Source organism: Schistocerca gregaria, chromosome 5 (assembly GCF_023897955.1).
Source record: "Schistocerca gregaria isolate iqSchGreg1 chromosome 5, iqSchGreg1.2, whole genome shotgun sequence".
Taxonomy (NCBI): Eukaryota; Metazoa; Arthropoda; class Insecta; order Orthoptera; family Acrididae; genus Schistocerca; species Schistocerca gregaria.
Genome location: NC_064924.1, coordinates 176,529,535 through 176,550,668, shown reverse-complemented (window position 1 = coordinate 176,550,668; position 21,134 = coordinate 176,529,535). Strand labels below are relative to the sequence as shown.

Genomic DNA, 21,134 nt, shown 5'->3' with positions numbered 1-21,134 from the left:
TGAACGAATACCATAGACATCATCTTCAGTGAAGAATTGTATTGAAACACACTGCGCGAATACAACTTTTTTAGACTCAATTCGTTAGATAATTAAAGATACACAAGATGGAAATAGAAAATCGTAGAGCCGACCGTGGTGGCCGAGCGGTTCTAGGCGCTACAGTCTGGAACCGCGTGACCGTTACGGTCGCAGGTTCGTGTGTGTGATGTCTTAGGTTAGTTAGGTTTAAGTAGTTCTAAGTTCTAGGGGACTGATGATCTCAGACGTTAAGTCCCATAGTGCTCTGACCCAGAATCGTAGGAAGGGAATAGGCAATTACTAGTAGAAAATAGTAAATCACTTAGAAACGCATGTTCATTTGAGGTGTCGGAGAGACGAAAATGTTCTACATGTTTGAGGAGGTGTGGGATCTTTGTAAGGTGGTGCAGAATACAAATGGGAGAGGGTGGACTGTATGGCGTAGCACATATTGCTCCAGGATCTGGAAGGAGACATTAAATCCTTGAAGTATGGAAGTCTATGCTGGCATAGGCATGGAAGACATAGTAAAAGACAAAATGGGGTGGATGCGGATTTTACATGCATAGATGACCGTCATGGGAAGTAATGCCGTTTTGGGCTGATCATCGTTTTTGAATATTTATTACCGACGTTGCACAATTTAATAGCGTGCAGTGTATGTTTCGGTCAAACATCATGATTATGTCAGTGATCAGAGTAGTCCAATACGGAGATGTGGAATTCTGTTGTCCTGCGGGGTGCCACTCGCCGAAGCATTCTGCGTGCTCTGAAGTCGTCGCTGAGAACATATCGTGATAGCTACTGTACCGGTTTATAAAGTTTCTACAAGGCATATTCCCAAGAAGTCTTTAATTACATCAACATTGAATTCCACTTTTGCAACACATGGAGTCTGACATTACTGAGTAACACACACAATGGTACAAAATAATTCTCTTTTGGGACTCATTTATTAGAGAGTCCGTGCAGATACACGGGTCAAAAAACGTTACTAACTGAGACAGTTGCGAAATCCACGAATTTCCGCTATTTTCACGATTTTCTCACAAGATAGGCTACAGAGTACGCCGAGTGCCACAGCGAGTGTTAAAGCACCGGATATCAAAGAGAGAGTGTCACATTTCGAACATGGTGGACGCTGCCCTCTATAGGTATCGTTGGTTTTAGTACTACAGACAGAAAATATACTACGTAAATAGGTGAGGTTACATTCAAAACAACTCAAACCATCTCTGGCACTTATACGGACATACCATTCTGCGCTCTTCGAATCAGTACACAACTTCGAATCTAGCACGTGGGCACAAAGACTGAACCTGATCACCAAAAAGGCGTCAGTCAGACGAGGACAGAGAAGTGTGATACATAGCCTATTAGAAGCCTTCGACACCACCTGGTTCAAAAATGGTTCAAATGGCTCTGAGCACTATGGGACTCAACTGCTGTGGTCATTAGTCCCCTAGAACGTAGAACTACTTAAACCTAACTAACCTAAAGACATCACACACATCGCTGCCCGAGGCAGGATTCGAACCTGCGACCGTAGCAGTGGCACGGTTCCGGACTGCGCGCCTAGAACCGCGAGACCACCGCGGCCGGCTTCGACACCATCTAACTGCATGTACTGTGTGTAGTGCTCGTAGTGCTCGTAATATGCCCGACAGAGATCCTGATCAAATATAGAGCTGAATGGTACTGGTTGAAAATGGGGAGGCTAGATAAGATACACACGGTAACTCTTGTACCGGTGAAGAAGACTCGTCACTTAAAAGTTGGCTTTTGGATATATGGTAAGGTAAGTGATAAGGGACTTATACTGTACGACGACCTCTGTGACATAAGGGATCGGTTGAGAATGAAACACATCGATCCCAGCCGCTGTATGCTTCATTTTTTAACTGGACATATAGGTCATTCCATGCACTTAATCCCAACAGTGTAAGACAGACACGTACATGCACATGCTGGGAAGAAAGTTCCCCATGACACACTTTCTTCTTTTGCTTGGAACGAGCATACAATAGACAAACGCTATACTTAAACTGAACCAAAACAGAAGTATAGTACTAATCCAAGAACAGTGGACACAAAAGCAAAACCGCTGGACACGACGTAACACACAAGTCTATGGCAACGTTAACAACAAGCTCTAGAGGGTTGACAGCGGCACCCATAGAGACAGCGACAACAGTGACGCTGAAGAGGATGAGGAAGAGGAGGAGAAAACGGGAGGTAACAGTGAAAAAGACACATAGAATTATGAATCAGACTTAAAGTGCTGAAATTCATTGACAAATTGTGATACTAGAGTAAATGTAGTGTGAGGTGCCAGCTGTCTAGCCAAGATGCTGTACATGAATGAATACCTAATGTTAACGCATAGGATTATCAACACTATTCTCCAACTACTAACTACAAACTATTATTTATTTTTTTGTTTTCTGTGACTCGTGGTCAACAGCTCGAGGAAACAAATCCAAGGAATTCACCGCCGGTCACAATTCATGATAGAACTAACAAATCTCTCCCCTACTCTACCACTTTCTACATTCTTTTTAAAACAACAAAATTTTGTTTATATTTCAACTTCTAATTATTGTTATTTTAAAGACGTATTTATTCCGTGTCAAATATTACATATAAAAACAACAACGAAGAGATGACAAACGAAAACAGTCACACGTAGAAACTGTTTCATAATATCAGGTAACAGGTCTTTCAGTTTGCCGTAAATAAATGATTAAAAACGAACTGCGTACACGAAACACATACAGAGCGACGTGCGGGCCTTATATCAAAATTGCAGTGTCAGTCTTCGATTACTCACTTGGCGACATCTGACGGGTCCCTCTACCAAACATTCTTCGTAGCGGTAAATGACGATGGCTCCTCTGCAGAAATATCATCCAGGTAATGAGAACAATACTGCAACCAATAACGGCTAAATAAGCTGAAGTACGTTTGTATCGGTAAACCGATTTGCTGATGATAGTTCGGTAGTCCTAAAGTCGGCGTCAAAACAATTACAATCTACCAAGCGTTACGTAGGGATTTCAGAAAGTAAAGTACGTATGTATTCCCACGCTACGACTATTGGCCAACAACAGTGGCGCTTTGTCGGATGAGAGTACATGTTACGGGTTCCTTGAAGAGAGAATTCTGCTGCGCTATTGGATAACAGGTTCGTCACAGCGTGCGACTGAAACGGTTCCGCAACTAGAAACGTTGTCTAAAGCTGCAGTACGCGGGACAGCACGAGTCTGGTAGTAAAACCGTCTAAATGGCGTAGAGATTCAGCTTCAAATTCTGACGATATATGGACCGAAAGAAATGTCGCGTCGATTCATTGTGAAGCGGTGCCAACAATTTGACCAAGGCCGCAAAGAGATTTGTGACGCTGATCAGGAAGTCCAGATCTTGCCAGACGCGATTTCCATCTTCCAGCAGGTTGCAGGAACGGCTGAGGAGAAAGAGATCTACACCTACTTTTACGTCTACATAGACACTCCACAATTCACATTACAGTGCGTGGCAGAGGGTACCCTGTACCACTACGAGGCATTTTCTTTCCTGTTTCAGTCGTAAGTAGGGCGAGGGAAAAACAACAGTCTATATGCCTCCGATGAGCCCTAATTTCTCGTGTCTTATCTTCGTGGTTCTTACGCGCAGAGTATGTTGGCGGCAGTAGAATGGTTAGGCAGTCAACTTCAAATAACGGTTCCTTAAATTTTCTCAATAGCGTTTCCCGAAAAGGATGTCGCCTTCACAGCAGGGATTCCCATGTGAGTTCCCGAATCATGTCCGTAACAGGTACGAGTTGTTCGAATCCACAGGTAACAAATTTAGCAGCCAGTCTCTGAGTTGCCTTGATGTATTCCTTCAGTCCAATGGTCGAACTGTGTAGGTGCTCACATAGTGGTTCCCGAAAGGCTCCTTACCGACGAGCAGAGTCGAGAAACTGAGCTATTGCTAGGAAGCTCCGACCGTTTTCTACAGAGACTTGGCGAATACGTTGAAAAATAATTCCACTTATCTGTTTTACTTTCAAGTCCAATACAGCACTGAATAAAAGTTACTTGCCTTCCCATCATGATGTGTATTTTACATTTTGAAGTCTCTTCGCAGGTTGTGGACTACACGTTTCCATTCTGGCCACGTGGAATAGACAGAATTCAAGAATTCCAGCACCATCTCGACTGAGTCTATTCAGCAACACTATGGAAACATAAAAACACCATAAATAGGGTTTAAAAACAAACACAAAAATGGTAGTGGGTGGTGACGAATAGTATGCTGTAGATGCTACGAATTTTAGTAGTAAATGTCGTCCTTACTTTAAATACCTATGCGTAACTATACTTGCGAGTATAAAAGGTGTGCTGCATCTAAAAAGTAATACTGGACAAGAGAAACGCGTTATTCGATAGTTAAATTCAATCCATTGGACTAATGACATCACAAATAATCTTTTGCTGCTATATTGCAGCAAGAATGATAGAAGATTCTTTTAAAAACCATACAGGACCTGTATTTATCCATTCCGGGACGACTGGAAAGTGTTTTGAATTCCAACAGGTTTTCTACACCGTATTAGGCATGGTAATGTGTTATGGTTTCGGTGTCCCATTTTTTTCTTTTTCCGTTACTAGAAGTACTGAAGGCACGTTTATTGTATTATTTTATTTATTATACAATCCGTCATCATGAGCAAGTGGCAACGTTGGATAGCTGACAGAACAAAATGCGTGTCGCAGAGAGTTGGATGAAAATATTACACAGATAGACACCAGACGACGTACCGCCCCGCATGAGCAGCGTGGACCCCCTATCGTTCTGTCATACCTGATAGTCCCAATTCAAATTAAGTATTCACATTGGTGTGGCTCTGGAACTAAATGCTCGACTTGAGCATGGAGGCGCAGGTTTCACGTCTTGCGTTTGTCAGGTATATGTTTTGGCATTGCGTCAGGCAATTATATGCTTACACTGAGGTAAGACTTATTTTTTATTTACCTGCCTCGAGTTCTCGTTGGTTGTTGCGTTACACATGGTTGGCATCCAAACTGTCGGAAGAAAGAGAAATTTTCAAAATGTTTCTCTTAAAAACTCAGAAGATACCATGTGCATACGGGAAAACTGCATTCATTAAATTTAGCAGATGCCATTTTAATTGATGTTTTCTATGTTGTTATGAAAAATCATCATCCTGAAACCTATGAGTGTATACTACGCTCATATTCTGGTATATTGAAACTGACTGTATTGATGAAGAAAGTTATTTACACCGTCATTTATCGATCTTTGACTGTGGATTCCCAAGCCTGTCCCTCGTCCTTGAAACCTGCGTCCGCGGATCAAAGCGTCGAGGAGCAAAAGCAGTTCTCGGTGTCATACCAGATTACAGTTATGTGGGATTTCGGAAATCATGACAAGCATACACCTTCAGGGAAACTTTATGCGTTAGGTCGTTTACGTGTCGAGAGCTATAAATATAATATTTGTTGTGAAAATCAGCAAACAACCAACTACCACTGGAAATTGAATAAAATTTCATGCAAATATACGTGCTTTTTCATCACATTACGTTTTAAATGTAGTAATAACTTGATCTGTGTTGCATAAAATATAAATTTTGAAAAAAAATATATAAGTGGGACTAAATCCAGTGATCCACCGATGACGCAGGTTGAACGCTAGCTCCATGATCGCAGCCATCCCGTGCTCTTCGTATCGTTACATCACTGACACGTAAAACTGCTATTTTGATTGTCTCAGAATATTCTAAATGGTACACGTTACTACTGGTACGTTATGTTGTTCTAACGGACTACTAAAAATATATAAGGTTTGAAGTAAATCCGTGATCCGAACGTCGTGGCCTCTTCTTGTCAAATAATTTCCGTTATTTATGACAATACGTACCCCGCTCTTCTGCATGCGTGAGAAAGCAGGCCTTATATTTCACAAACTAAAGAACGTAGAGTTGTGTCTTGATGTGGCTCATTTTAACTGGAAGCTGCAGCTCATTCAAATCTTACGAACAGCCACATCATTCAGCTGGCTCTAGGTCGAATTGTTACCAGTTATTCTCTCTTTATTTTTGAATATTGAGATTAAATTACCGGGCCCCCATCCCAGTTGCACACTGTTCGGCTATAAGTATTTGGCTATCACACTATTGGTTCTGATAGGATCTTATAAGTATTTTCGTGTTCATTGATTTTCTGGAAGGCGTTATATTGCACAAACTAAAGAACATAGAGCTGTCTTGTGTGGCTCATTTTAACTGGAAGCTTATGCTCATTCAAATCTTACGAACAACCACATCATTCAGCTGGCTCTAGGTCCAATTGCTACCAGTTATTCTCTCTTTGTTTTTGAATATGGAGATTAAAATACCGGGCCCCCATCCCCGTTTCACACTGTTCGGCTATAAGTATTTGGCTGTCACACTTTGTGGGTTCTGATAGGATCTTATGAGTATTTTCGTGTTCAGTGGTTCTCTATTATTCATACTAAGCCTGCCTTTTATGAAGTTCCTCTAAGTAAGTAAACGTCAGGTGCTTATTTAACTTTCTTTCATTATCGTAGTGACACAGCGTTCATTAATGATTATTGTATTGTGAATTTGATTATAACAAGGCTCAGTTTCACTAATCAGGGTTTGGTGGTCTGATTGACACTAGTGGTTCACTTACAAAAAGAGCAACCACCTTACAATGCCTGTTAACGTACGCTTTGAAACCGTGTCATTTCGTCCAAGCAGCATCGTAAAGAAATGACTACTACCGAACAGCGTGATGCAGATCCCCGTATCAGGGAAACGTGCTCCTAAAGCCGTTAAACGTGGACAGTAGACCAATGGGAGAAAGTCATTTGCTCAGACGAGTCTCGTTGCAAACTGTTTTAACTTTGGTCGAATTTATGCCTCAAGAGTCAAACATGACGGCGGTTCGGTGATGATTTGGGCAGTCATGTACGCGTCCCATGATTACCCTGAAGGACGCATTACTACCAAGGATTATGTGCCCATTTTTGATGACCATGTCCATCCCTTGGTACAATATTTCTTCCAGTGGTCCGACCGACAGGGCCCCCTTTCACACAGATCGAATTGTCCAGGACTAGTTTTGTGAGCAAGAGGTTGAATTGTCGCAAGTCTCCTGGCCACCACAGTCACAAGATGTCAATATTATTGACCCTTTGTTGCCTACTTTGGAGAAAATGGTGCATGATCGCTATCCACGTCCATCATTGTTACCTGAACTCACCACTATTTTGCACCAAGTGTGACACAGAATTCCTTTGGAAACCATACAGTATCTGTATTAATCCATCCCGCGACAACTGGAAGCTGGTTTGAATGCCAACAGATTTCCTACACACTATCAGACATGGTAAAATGTTGTGAGTTTTGGTGTTCGATAATATTATTATTTTATTTACATTAGCAAAAAACACTTATGGAAGTTTATTGTTCTACACTACTGGCCATTAAAATTGCTACACCAAGAAGAAAAGCAGATGATAAACTGGTAATCATTGGACAAATATATTATACTAGAACTGACATGTGATTACATTTTCACGCAATTTGGGTGCATAGATCCTGAGAAATCAGTACCCAGAACAACCACCTCTGGCCGTAATAACGGCCTTAATACGCCTGGCCATTGAGTCAAACAGAGCTTGGATGGCGTGTACAGGTACAGCTGCAGCTTCAACACGATACCACATTTCATGAAGAGAAGTGACTGGCGCATTGTGACGAGCCAGTTGCTCGGCCACCATTGACCAGAGGTTTTCGATTGGTGAGAGATCTTGAGAATGTGCTGGCCAGGGCACCAGTCGAACATTTTATGTATCCAGAAAGGCCCGTACAGGACCTGAGACATACGGTTTGCATTATTCTGCTGAAATTTAGGGTTTCTCAGGGATCGAATGAAGGGTAAAGCCACGGGTCGTAACACATCTGAAATATAACGTCCACTGTTCAAAGTGCCGTCAATGCGAACAAGAGGTGACCGAGACGTGTAAACAATGGCACCCCATACCATCACGCCGGGTGATACGCCAGTACGGCGATGACGAATACACGTTTCCAATGTGTGTTAACCGCAATGTCGCCAAACACAGACGCGACCATCATGATACTGTAAACAGAACCTGGATTCATCCGAAAAAATTACGTTTCGCCATTCGTGCACCGAGGTTCGTCGATGAGTATAGCATCGCTAGCGCTCCTGTCTGTGATGCAGCGTCAAGGACAACCTTAGCCATGGTGTCCGAGCTGATAGTCCACACTGCTGCAAAAGACGTCGAACAGTTCGTGCAGATGGTTGTTGTCTTCCAAACGTCCCCATATGTTGACTCAGGGATCGAAACGTGGCTGCACGTTCCTTTACAGCCATGCGGGAAAGATGCCTGTCATCTCGACTGCTAGTGATACGAGGCCGTTGGGATCCAGCACGGCGCTCCCTATTACCCTCCTGAACCCACCGATTCCATATTCTGCTAACAGGCATTGGATCTCGACCAACGTGAGCAGCAATGTCGCGATACGATAAACCGCAATCGCGATAGTCTACAATCCGACCTTTATCAAAGTCGGAAACGTGATGATACGCATTTCTCCTCCTTACACAACTTTTCACCAAGCAACTCCGGTCACATGCTGTTTATGTATGAGAAATCGGTTGGAAACTTTCCTCATGTCAGCACGTTGTAGGTGTCGCTAATGGCGCCAACCATGTGTGAATTCTCTGGAAAGCTAACCATTTGCATATCACAGCATCTTCTTCCTGTCGTTAAATTTCGCGTCTGTAGCACGCCATCTTTGTGGTGTGGCAATTTTAATGGCCAGTAATGTAGTATAATACCCATTATCATAAGCACGTGAGAACTTTGACTAACTGACAGAACAAAATACGTGTCGCACAGAGCTGGCTACAAATATTAAATATATACATTTTAAATTCTTGAGTTCATTCCACTTTATACGTTGGCCTGACGAAAAGATTAAGAACGAAACACAAGAAAAGAGTGTCATATTGCTAGAAAAGTTCCGTCTGGAGAGGTGACTGAAGGAGTGCAAAATGGACTACAGTCCATTCAACAGGAATGAAAAAGCCTTAAAAGATGAATATGAAACGCGTCATATGTCTGATAATCAAACAAATCCCTGGTAACATGTATGCTGTGTCGTATTTTTCTTACGTGTTGAGTGTCGGCCAGGATTTGGTCAGTGGTGGTCTGTGGTACGTAAGGTGTATGTAGTTTGTTTAAATCTAGTGTAGAGCCACTATGATTCATTTATGGAGTTACTTTCTTCTGTCACAGTGAGTTCTCCGTGGATCTCAATTGTTTTCTTTTCAGAACTGAATTTACTGAGAATCCATGTTCCATCGTGGATATCTGGGAGGGTTGTGATGAGCACAGATTTTACCATTCTATGCGCAACTTCACTATGAGAAAAGGAGAAAATCGAAGTGAATTCCGAACACCAGAAGCAATTTTTGGATATACGTTTTTCAGTAGCATGGCTTCGCCCTTTATTCTAAGACGAAACATCAACTTTCAGAAAGTTTCATCGCAGTCCAGTGATACGGAGATGTGTCGGAAAACTGTCCAGTTGGATATAAACAGAGCAGGGAATATTAATGTTCCTTGCAGTAGAAATGTGCGTTGACAGAGCAGGCTGTTCGAATTACATCTGTGCGATAAAAGGCGGTCTCTCAGTGTTTTCCAAATACACCGAATATCTCATGCTTCTTGCCAATGCACTGATAGCATGAAAGCACTTCTAACAAGTGGCTTAAAAGAGTCCTATATCTTCTGTTCCACAATCTGAAGCGATCTTAGCTCTGGTTATTCTAGCACACGTTACTGCAGTAATAGACCGAGACTGAAACCACATTACGAATAATCACGAAGCTGTGATGAATACTGCAGCAATCCTGACTAATGCTGCGTCATCTAAGTTTTTGACAAAACGTAGCGCACGATCTGGCCGATAATTCCACCTGCTTTGGATCCATACATTATGTACTGGTACCATTTCAGGCCTGGTTAACGACACTATGAAATTCAGGCGGGAACGTGGGTATAAAAGTGGGCTGCTACTCAGTAATCATTTATTTTGCAAATGGACAGTTTGAAACGAGCTGTTGAAGACATGAAAACGTTGTGATGCTCGACCTGCATTATTCAGTGTCTCTGGTGGCTACCTTATTGACCAGGGGCGGCCGTTTTCCCCTTTTTAAAAATACACAGCAAGGGCGGGACATGCAATGCTTAACATTTCAGTACTTCGCCAAGGGTACGAACGGTAGATGATTACCTGCGGTAATTCTGCAATATGTGTTGTTTCACTCGCCTTGTACTGCCTCCTTTTTAACCACCTTTATTATTTTCTGTTATTTTTCATTTCATTTCTCGGTAGCGGTAGCCGTTATTACCATGGCGGAGAAAACATGTAGACCTACTGCACTATTTTTTCAAAACTGTCTGTGCTATCAGCGTTAAGGAATTACGACGCTCAACAGTCTTTTCTATTACGTTTTAACAACTCTGACACTAGTGAGGTTTTAATATTAAGTGAATTTTATCCAAAATTACCGCTACCAGTCATAGTAAAAGATTATTTATTCGTCCCACCACCGGTTTCGGTCTTGTGCCCATTCTCAGGTGTTTATACTTTCATGTACATGTTTATATTGTTGGAGATCAATATAGATGATGAATCCTTATTATAATTATGCTGTGTTGACAGTTTGTCCACTCAGCTGCTCATTTGCTATTACTTTCACGTCCATGTTTCAGTTTTTTTAATTTACATGTTTGTATGTAAACACAGTGTATATCACGAGTGCACGACACAGTAGTGAAATGTGCAGCTAAGTTAAAAAAATGAAACATATACTTGAAAATGATAGCAAATGTGCAACTGAGTGGAAAAACTGTCGACACAACATAATTATAAGAAGAGTACTTCACCTTTATTGATCTCCGGGAATATAAACATGTACATGAATGTATTAACACCTCAGGATGGGCACAAGCCAGAAACCTGTCGTGTGACGAATAAATAATCTTTTACTATGACTGGTAGCGGTAATTTTTCTACACCCTATAATAATATCATTCTCACGCTGAGCCAGGTGTACTAAGCTTTCTGTCATATTGGGGAGAGGCATTCTATACTGTTTTACCAAGTACGTATCACTGCATCTGCTTCCCCCAATATTTAACACAGTATCGTACAGTTCGTGCTGAGATTACTTCTAGTGTCTGCGGTAGTTTGCTGTCTTCTGCTTAGCAAAGGAATGAACGTAATGATAGGGACTGTCTTTTAGCGTTTGTGCGCGTCCACCATGAGTACCATCAGCATGTCGGCGTTTTCTGCATTGGTAAATGCTATCGTCCATCACGACCTAGTGCTTAGATTGTGACACACTAGTTTCTTAACAACTCGCAGTGAACTCAAGGGACCCACTACTACACCGTAAGCACAACGTAAGAAAATCGCACCTAGCAACGACGCAGGTTGAAAGGCACAAACAAGCGTCGGTGTGCAAACTTTTCAAAACACGTTGTCTCGGAAACCACTCACAGTAGAATTCTGCAACAAACACCACTGACATTCTAATGGACCATACTTTCAGTTTATCAATATCAACACGCATTGTTCCATTTAAGAAGTTAAGTTTGCACAAAAAATACACTTCCTAAGTTTTAGCACAATCCGTTTATTGGCTGACAATACGAGGCCCTTACAACCAATGAACTCCGCGAAAACCTTGCGTGAATAGGAGTTTCCATTTCTGTAATATTTCTGTGCAAGTATTAGGTTGTTCATCCTGTGTGATTAAATATATGCTCACTAGCTAACCGAAGTATTATTTCTCTGTGACCTATCGGGTAACAAAAAAAATCAAGGCAACGCTGTTTTAGGACGTTACAGTGTTGTTGCCTGTTAATAGTACCGGGCTGCAAGTTCCCGTAACTTCTAAAGATCCCAATTAGATCGTAAAGCCACGCGGCTCCTCACTTTCATTGTTGAATGTTACACGAACAACTAACTCATAATAGCAACAAACAAAACTGATTACCATCTTCTAAGAGGCACACTAAAAAGAAATCTTATTATAAAGTCAAACAGTATATCTATAAAAAGGAAAGCTATGACAAGATCACTGAGCAGTTATATTGACGAACATTTACACTTCAACGAACGTGCTAGACTGACAGTTAACAAAGCGACAAAACTCACGCATAAACTTGCAAGACTGAACAATATAAGGTGCAGACTACGCCTCCAGATAATAAAGATATTTTACACAGCACTCTTTGAGCCAATAACTTGTTTCGTGGCTGGTGCTTGGGCACATCGATTATGTTTAGTTACGCATAAAACCATTTGAGGCGCGCACAGTGGAATGTTGTACTCAGGAACGCGGGGGCTTTGGGCACGATGTTAAGGCACTGTGCACGGTACTGGGAGTTTTCCCTACAGATATTACAATTCGTCGAAGAACAACTGCCTACTGGCTGAAGAGGGGAAGGCGAGACAAAATAAGAGAAATACCTGGACAAGACATAACCGACAAATAGAAATTAAAGCCAGCCTGTGTGGCCGAGCGGTTCTAGGCGCTTCAGTCTGGAACCGCACGACCGCTACGATCGCAGGTTCGAATCCTGCCTCGGGCATGGATGTGTGATGTTCCTAGGTGAGTTAGGTTTATGTAGTTCTAAGTTCTAGGAGACTGATGACCTCAGATGTCAAGTCCCATAGTGCTCAGACCCATTTGAACCATTTATTTGGAAATTAAACAAGTGGACAATTGATACATGTCAGACAGAATGGGACACAACTGACAAGGGAAGACGAGTACAAGAGCAGATGAATTTTAAGTACACACATCCAACACGCGGCGTGGTGCACTTTCTTACGGGCCATGGGCCGTATACTATGGATTTCCACAGATTTGGCCTAAAACAGACTCATGTCTGTGCCTATGAACACTTAGTGCTCATCTGCGATGTCCCAGTACACGTGAGACCGGCTTTAGAAAACAGGAACATTGGACAATTAATAGATAGACAAGATGACTAGAACCCTATAAACAACATCGCAGAAGAAGTATCGCGAGCACTACATGGAGCACACAAAAAAGAGAGACCATACGTTAGAATAAGACAGGCTCCACATTGGACACATTAACAGTACACAGTAAACGACCCAGACACAAGCAGACACACGGAATCGGATGCTCTACCATACATGAGAAGTGAAGACAAGATAAACATACAGACATCTCGACGTTTTACCGAGTCCTAGCACCTGATGCAGCTGACTATGCCATTTTAAATCAACTCCGAGTCTCAACAGTTCATAAGGTTCAAATGGTTCAAATGGCTGTGAACACTATGGGACTTAACATCTGAGGTCATCAGTCCGCTAGACTACGTCACACAGATCCATGCCCGAGGCAGGATTCGAACCTGCGACCGTAGCGGTGGCGCGGTACCAGACTGAAGCGCCTAGAACCACCCGGCCACACCGGCCGGCAGTCTCTACTGTTACCTAAGGTTCGGAAAGATAGCCTAACTAATCGATACATTAAATTAACTATTACCACCGCCAAGACAACATATATATAAGCGATGAAACCATTCAAGCAGAAGGTATAAAAGGAAAAACTGTAACATCATATCTAAGTCAAATTGCCATCTGTTGTTTCTTCCATTAAATACACTTTTAATTTTAATTTAAAATACATCCACAAACAATTATGTATCTCATTTATTATCATCATCTAAGTCAGCAAAATGTTAAAACAGAATTGTTCATGTACGTTTGTAGTCGCATGGCGACGACTTTGAACGTCGTGTACATTTCTGCCACTGGGCACAAGAGAAATTACGGGACGATGACAGATATTTTGCATGCGTTCTATTTAGCGACGAATCGTCATTCACCAACAGCGGTAACGTAAAGCGGCACAATATGCGCTATTGGGCAACGGAAAATCCACGAAGGCTGCGACAAGTAGAACATCAGCGACCTTGGCGAGTTAATGTATGGTGCGGCATTATGGGAGGAGGGATAATTGGCCCCCATTTTATCGATGGCAATCTAAATAGTGCGATGTATGCTGATTTCTAGCGTAATGTTCTACCGATGTTACTACAAGATGTTTCACTGCATGACAGAATGGCGATGTACTTCCAACATGACGGATGTCTGGCACTTATCTCGAATGCGGTTGAAGCGGTATTGAATAGCATATTTCATGACACGTGGGTTGGTCATCGAAGCAGTATACTATGGCCCGCACATTCACTGGATCTGACGTACCCGGATTTCTTTCTGTGGGGAAAGTTGAAGGATATTTGGTATCGTGATCCACCGACAACGCCTGACAACATGCGTAAGCGCATTGTCAATGGATGTGCGAACATTACGGAAGGCGAACTACTCGGTTTTGAGAGGAATGTCGTTACGCGTATTGCCAAATGCATTGAGGTTGTCGGACATCATTTTGATCATTTATTGCATTAATGTGGTATTTACACAAATGTGCATGTATCATATTGGAAGAACCGAAATAAAACGTTCATACTTCCCTAAGTTCTGTATTTTAATTTAAAACAACTACCTCTTATTAACTGTTTGTCTAAAATTGTGAGCCATATGTTTGTGACTACTAAAGCGCCATCATTCACAAAGTGAAAAAAGTGGTTCAACCAAAAAATTTTATTTCTTTGCGTACTACACGAATATGTAATAAAAAATAGGGATTCCTATTTAAAAGAACGCAGTCGATATCCGATTGAGCTATTACAGCGCCATCTAGCGGGCCAACCATAGCGCCATTTGGTTTACCCCTTCAGGCTAGACATATTTAGTTCTTTGTAATTTTTTCGTTTGACGCTTATTTTGTGAGATATTTGCCCCGGTCATCGTTAATGGACCACCCTGTATATGTATTTGTTGTTTTTAATTTCTTATATTCGTTTGTAAATTTTTCGCCAGCAAAAAAAGTACTAGTAATCAAACTAAATTTGTATGATATAACATGTAAAATCACACACTGTACAGCCTGCTATGTAATAACAGGCAGCAGGTCTTTTTTGAGAAATAATTAAACGTTTAAAGGGTGCTTTCGAAACAGCGGATACGTCCGCAGTAGACATGTCAGTCAATGCAACGAAATGATGCACCGCATTTTGCTGATTTGCAGGCGAACACCCAAGTGCGGCTACACGAGTGGAAGCCGGCAGCGGGTCTGGTACACGAGGACCGTGGCGTCGACGCCGGTACTGAAGACGAGTGGAGTGGAAGGGACGTCGCCCGAGCACCAGCTGTAGCATCCAGCAGTAGCATTTATTGTGTAACGAATCGAGTACGGCAAAGAGACAGAGGTGGGAGGTGAGAGGTAGGGGTGGGGGAGGAAGAGACAGCGAGGCATGGGTTGGGACCGGCGCGGGGGGCCGCAAGGACGCACGGTGCTGCCACGTGGGGGCGGGAGTTTATGGGAGGGGAGAGTATAGAGGGGGAGGGTTGGGAGGATGGGAGGGTAGTGAGTTTGCGAGGCACCAGCTACCGGGGGAGGGGGGGGGGGGGGGAGGGCCGACCGCGAGCGCGCCGGCGTCGCGGTCTCATTAGCCAGTGCGGGAGCTCGCCCAGTTAATTAGAGCGAAATCATTGTGATCCGGGAAAAACGAACCGGCGCCGCCGCCGCCGCCGCCGCCGCCGCCGTCTTCAGCGCCCGCGTCGCTCACAACAACCGACGGCCCCTGATGTCGCAGCTATCACTCCGGACACAAGGCGGCCGGATGTTCGCCGAATTATAACTGCCCGCCAGCGCCGCGCTGCCGCAGCTGACTGCCAGGCGGAAAACGGAACCACCAGCTCCATAATTAATACTGAAATAATACAGGCGGAATTTAAAAAAAAAAATTCCGTTTAAACTGCAGGTCGTTCTGTCGGCGAGGCAGCGCCGCTTGATGTGGCGCATAAATAAAACGTGTCGGGTGCGGGTTTACCTCGTTCTCCGCACACCCCTCTCTCTTAATTCTTCCACAGGCTCGCCTTTTTAGCGGAGAATCTTTGCAAGCCTCTGGAAAGTAAAACTGCTTTGACAGTATCTGTGATGACGTATTCCCTTCAACAGGGAGAACCTGCGGGCACATCTGGTGAGTTGCAGAGGTCATGTGCCACATCCCAAGCATCAGAATGGTGACCTCACTCAACACAACGCGCCCACTACTGTGCAGGTGTATCGCGTTCTTTCCTGAAATCACATCGCACGCGTGAAGCTGTCGAAGAAAAAATTCTTGAAAATAACATACGCTCATACTCAACACGGAAAGCGCTGACATTTGTTTCTCCCTATATAAATCGACGGAAAAAGAACCAGCAGTATTGTATTTGAAGTATTTGAATGTGACTACGATACTTCCTGCTGAAAAGTTTATTTATCCATTAAAGAGCTTTCAAAATCCATCATGATCACATCAGATGATGACAGTTACATCACATTACTTCTTAACAAATGTGCACACTATCGCGAAAGCTATGTTGTTGGCATGAAATCAAGGCGGATTAATATATGGAAGACACAAATAGAAATTAAAGCCAGCCTATATACACACATATATATGTGTGTGTGTGTGTGTGTGTGTGTGTGTGTGTGTGTGTGTGTTTGTGTCTTCCATATATTAATCCGCCTTGATTTCATGCCAACAACATAGCTTTCGCGATAGTGTGCACATTTGTTAAGAAGTAATGTGATGTAACTGTCATCATCTGATGTGATCATGATGGATTTTGAAAGCTCTTTAATGGATAAATAAACTTTTCAGCAGGAAGTATCGTAGTCACATTCAAATACTTCAAATACAATACTGCTGGTTCTTTTTCCGTCGATTTATATATATATATATATATATATATATATATATGTGTGTGTGTGTGTGTGTGTGTTTGTGTCTTCCATACCTTCTCCTAAACCACTGGACCGATTTCAACCAAAATTGTTACACACTGTCAACAATCGCTGTGAGGCTAGAAACCACTTACGTATCATAGTCCAGAGATATGACGCCATAAACAATGAGATGCGTGAGAAACTATTGCATCATGTGTGACATTTCAGTTTATTGCTTCTGTGCTACTACCTACATCCGCAACAAATTCCATATATGAATCTACAAAACTATATCATGACATCACACATTGTACAGTAAACACTTCATAAACAATGAGATGCGTGAAAAATGCCGCATTTTGCATGAGAATTATCATTTCTTTGATACTGCCTCTATTCCCAATACTTTTTGACTCACAGTTCAAGAGATATGACGTCGTAAACACTGGGATGCGTGATAAAATGTCGCATCATGCATTTATTCTTTACTACTAAGACACTCTTAGAGTCGAGTCGGCTTCAGGAGATCCCCGGCTCCTGGCAGCGATTTTGACAGCTTCCAACTGCGGAGCGCAAGCTGCTATAGGCGAGAACAGTCGTCATGTATACAGCTATTTAGAAGAGTTGCCATAGAGATGTGCACAAAATTGTGTTGTAGACGCGAAGCAGCTGCAACCAGCGTACAGAAACTGTCCGTGATATTATACTACAAACACTGCTCATTTCTTGTGTTCGTTTAATAGGAAATTGGCAAAATGGCTACCTGGCTATTGCCTCGTTTCTCTGCTACTTAATTTATAACGTGAAAGATTCATTTACAGGAAACTACTCTTTCCTTGTGTATATCGATCCTTACATGAGAAGACGCACCCTGTTGAAAAAGTACTAAATATTCAGAGAGGTGCCAGTACGGATCAAAGCAAGAGAAAACTGTCCAGTAAACATGGACTATAAAATGCGTGTCTTAACGGCTATGAGCACATGTTCTTCTTCGCTGTTGTAAAACACATCCCTTCTACAGCAATCCCTTTGCTGCTGCGATCGATTTACTGACTGGAGTAAACAAATGAGGTAACTAATGAGAATACTTTATTCTGTTACTGTAAAACAGCGGAACTTACAACGTAATCCGCTTGCTGTAACATATGACCTGCAATCGTGAATCACTTCTAAAGGATGTGCTTCATATGGTGGCTTACTGAATCACGCGCTCTCTGAGAAACTCCATGTAGGTAACGGTGTTTTCCTTAGGCTTATAGTGTAAGTAGGCTGTTTAGGTTCTTTTATTGTTAACGCCACGTAGCGCTCAGTATGAAAATCACTGGCTGTACTGTGTGGAGTTTGTGGCTGGTTAGCATTGTTGTTTGCTATTGTAGTGTTGGGCAGCTGAATGTTAACAGCGCGTAGCGTTGCGCAGTTGGAGGTGAGCCGCCAGCAGTGGTGGATGTGGAGAGTGAGATGGCGGAGTTTTGAGAGCGGATGATCTGGACAGAGACATTAAATTTGTAAGAGTGGATGTCATGAACTCATTTTTGAACACCATTAAGGTAAATACATTGTTTGTTCTCTATCAAAATCTTTTATTTGAAAACTATGCCTATCAGTAGTTAGTGCTGGCAGTATTGGCGCTCGCTGTATTGCAGCAGTTCAGTAACGAGGATTTTTGTGAGGTAAGAATTCATGAAAGGTATAGGTTATTGTCAGTCAGGGCCATTCTTTGTAGGTATTATTAAAAGTCAGATTGCGTTGCGCTAAAAATATTGTGTGTCACTTTAGTGAATTCTGAGTACGTTCAGTTTTGCTCAGCTCTTTGAAAATCAAATAACATAAGTTGTTTATCAGCACAGTAATTCATTAATTTTTCTAAGGGGACGTTACAATAGGTACAAAGAAAAACGACGGAATGAAAGCATTTTACAAAATTATCAAAACACAAATTGGTTCCATTATACTCAATGTGTTCTCTCACTTACCTTGAATTGTTAATACAGTTTACGGCAACAACAAAAGCAGATGCTTACTGCATTCCGTATCCATGGAATCTATGAGGAATGTGTCCTCACTTGTTTACTGCATTTTATAGTTAGTTGGCAGTAGCGAAGAGATTTCTGTAGAAGAGACGAGTTTCACAGTAGCAGAAATAAACAAGATTTTTGAGCCCATGTTTACTGGATTATTTTGTCTTGCTTTCGTTCATACTGTTACCTGTTAAAATATAGAATACTCTTCTTTTAACACCCTGCGTACATCCTTCTGAACTAAATAGCTGAAGCTCTGATCATTCATGAAATCTGTAGCACAGACGTAAACATCCCTTGCAATTGTAATACGTCACGGCTGATAGGGTAAGTCAGGGTGATATGGTGAATCGGGTGAAATGGTGAATTGCTGTAATTCCTTACTGGTTAAACAGATATCTCTGTATGTCGGCATGCCATCAGTCTCTGATCATGTGTGCAGTGTGCACGTGTTGAAAACTAACTCCGTTGTAAAAACCGTAAGTACTTAGTACAAAACTGTTTTCGATGCTAAATAATTTTTATATGCTGCATGCATTTGTAGATGTTACTTCAGGTAGCGTAGTCCGCGGGGTGTTTTTTGATATATTCTGCCTTCTTGTTCTGATTATGTACTATACAAACTAGAAATTGTTGCGTCTAGTGTTTTGAACTTCTTCCTTTGCTATTCGCCGTTTCACGCATAGCAAATAGGAGAAATGGTGAACTCGGGAAGGGGTGATACAGTGAAGGACTTTTCTTATGTGTAAAGTGTAAAGCTTTTATTTAGGTTTTTGAAAAGTCATGAAATGTTAACGTTTCCTATCCCATGTGAGAATTATATTCTGTTTTATCCGACGTATCAATACAATCGTTAATTTAAAAATTAGTTTTTATATTTTTTTTTTTTTTTTGCGAGTACAGTTTGGTTTGTCAGTGATTAAAAAAATAAATGTTCTAACTGCCGCCATTGTTCCAGGCAAAGATGCCTGCATTTTACAAAAGACAAAAAGGAACCAGCCGTGCTTATTGGACGAAGGAGCAACTTAACGATGCTGTAAAAGAGGTGCAAAATGGAATGAGCCTGAATAAAGCCTCAAAGGAGTTTCACGTTCCATGGTCAACGCTGAAAAGACGATTAGCAAAGGGGTGCTTTACGAAAACACCTTTGTGTGTGCCGCCTGTACTAACACAAGAACGTGAGAAAAAGTTGGTAAAACATATCTTAAAATTACAAAATTTCTGATTTGTACCGACAAGGACAGAAGTACGTACCATGACACATAATCTAGCTGAGAAATTTAACCAACATCGCAAATTTAACCGAGAAACGGAAATTGCTGGAATGGACTGGCTACATTTATTCTTCAAAAGAAATCCGGAACTCTCAATCCGCAAATCGGAAGGAGTTTGACAAGCACGGTCAAGGGGTTTAAGTACGAAAAACGTTTGAGACTATTTTTCGTTGCTGCAGAACATCTTGGTAGAGCATAACCTCCTTGATAAGCCAGGAAATATATTCAACGTAGATGAGTCCGGACTTCAAGTGAATAATAGACCAGGTTACGTGTTGGCATCAAAGGGATCTAAGAGCGTTCCAGCGATAACATCCGGTGAAAAGGGTGAAACCGTATCTGTCAGCGCTTTCTGCAATGGAGAGCGCATGTTTCTACCCCCAGCTTGTGTTTTGAAGGGAGTACAAAGACGGTATGCCGCAGGGTTCCACGATTTTCACGTCACAAAAGTCGGCGTACGTAACAACTAATATTTTTCTCCTGTAGCTAAGGAACTATTTTGCACCGAGGAAGCCTGAGGGAACAATCGTGCTTATTTTGGATGGACATAGCTCTCATTGCAGCAGCGTGGATACATTAGAGTTTGCAGAAGAAAAACACATTATTTTGCTCTGCCTACCCAGCCACACCGCACACTATCTGCAGCCGCTAGACAGAGCATTTTATAAAGCTCTGAAATCCTATTATTACAATACTTGCAATTCGTACATTAAAAGGAATCCAAATAGAAAAATTTCCAGACTAGTGTTCAGAGGACTGCTTACAAAGGCATGGGCACAAGCAGCTACGACAGAGAATGCAATATCGGGGTTCCGAAGCACAAGAATCATCCCGTTTAATCCTTATGTCATCCCCGAATACGCGTTTCTAATATCAGCTTCAGA

General features: G+C 42.1%; 1 protein-coding gene across 1 annotated transcript in view; it reads left to right on the top strand.

Annotated features, from left to right (window-relative positions):
- The window catches only part of LOC126273274 (uncharacterized), a 174,021-nt gene extending 158,625 nt beyond the window's left edge, over positions 1–15,396 (top strand). The window contains exon 3 of the mRNA XM_049976817.1: positions 15,270–15,396. Within this exon, the coding sequence (XP_049832774.1) occupies positions 15,270–15,396 (127 nt within the window). The remainder of the gene's footprint in view (positions 1–15,269) is intronic.
- The last annotated feature ends 5,738 nt before the right edge of the window (positions 15,397–21,134 follow it).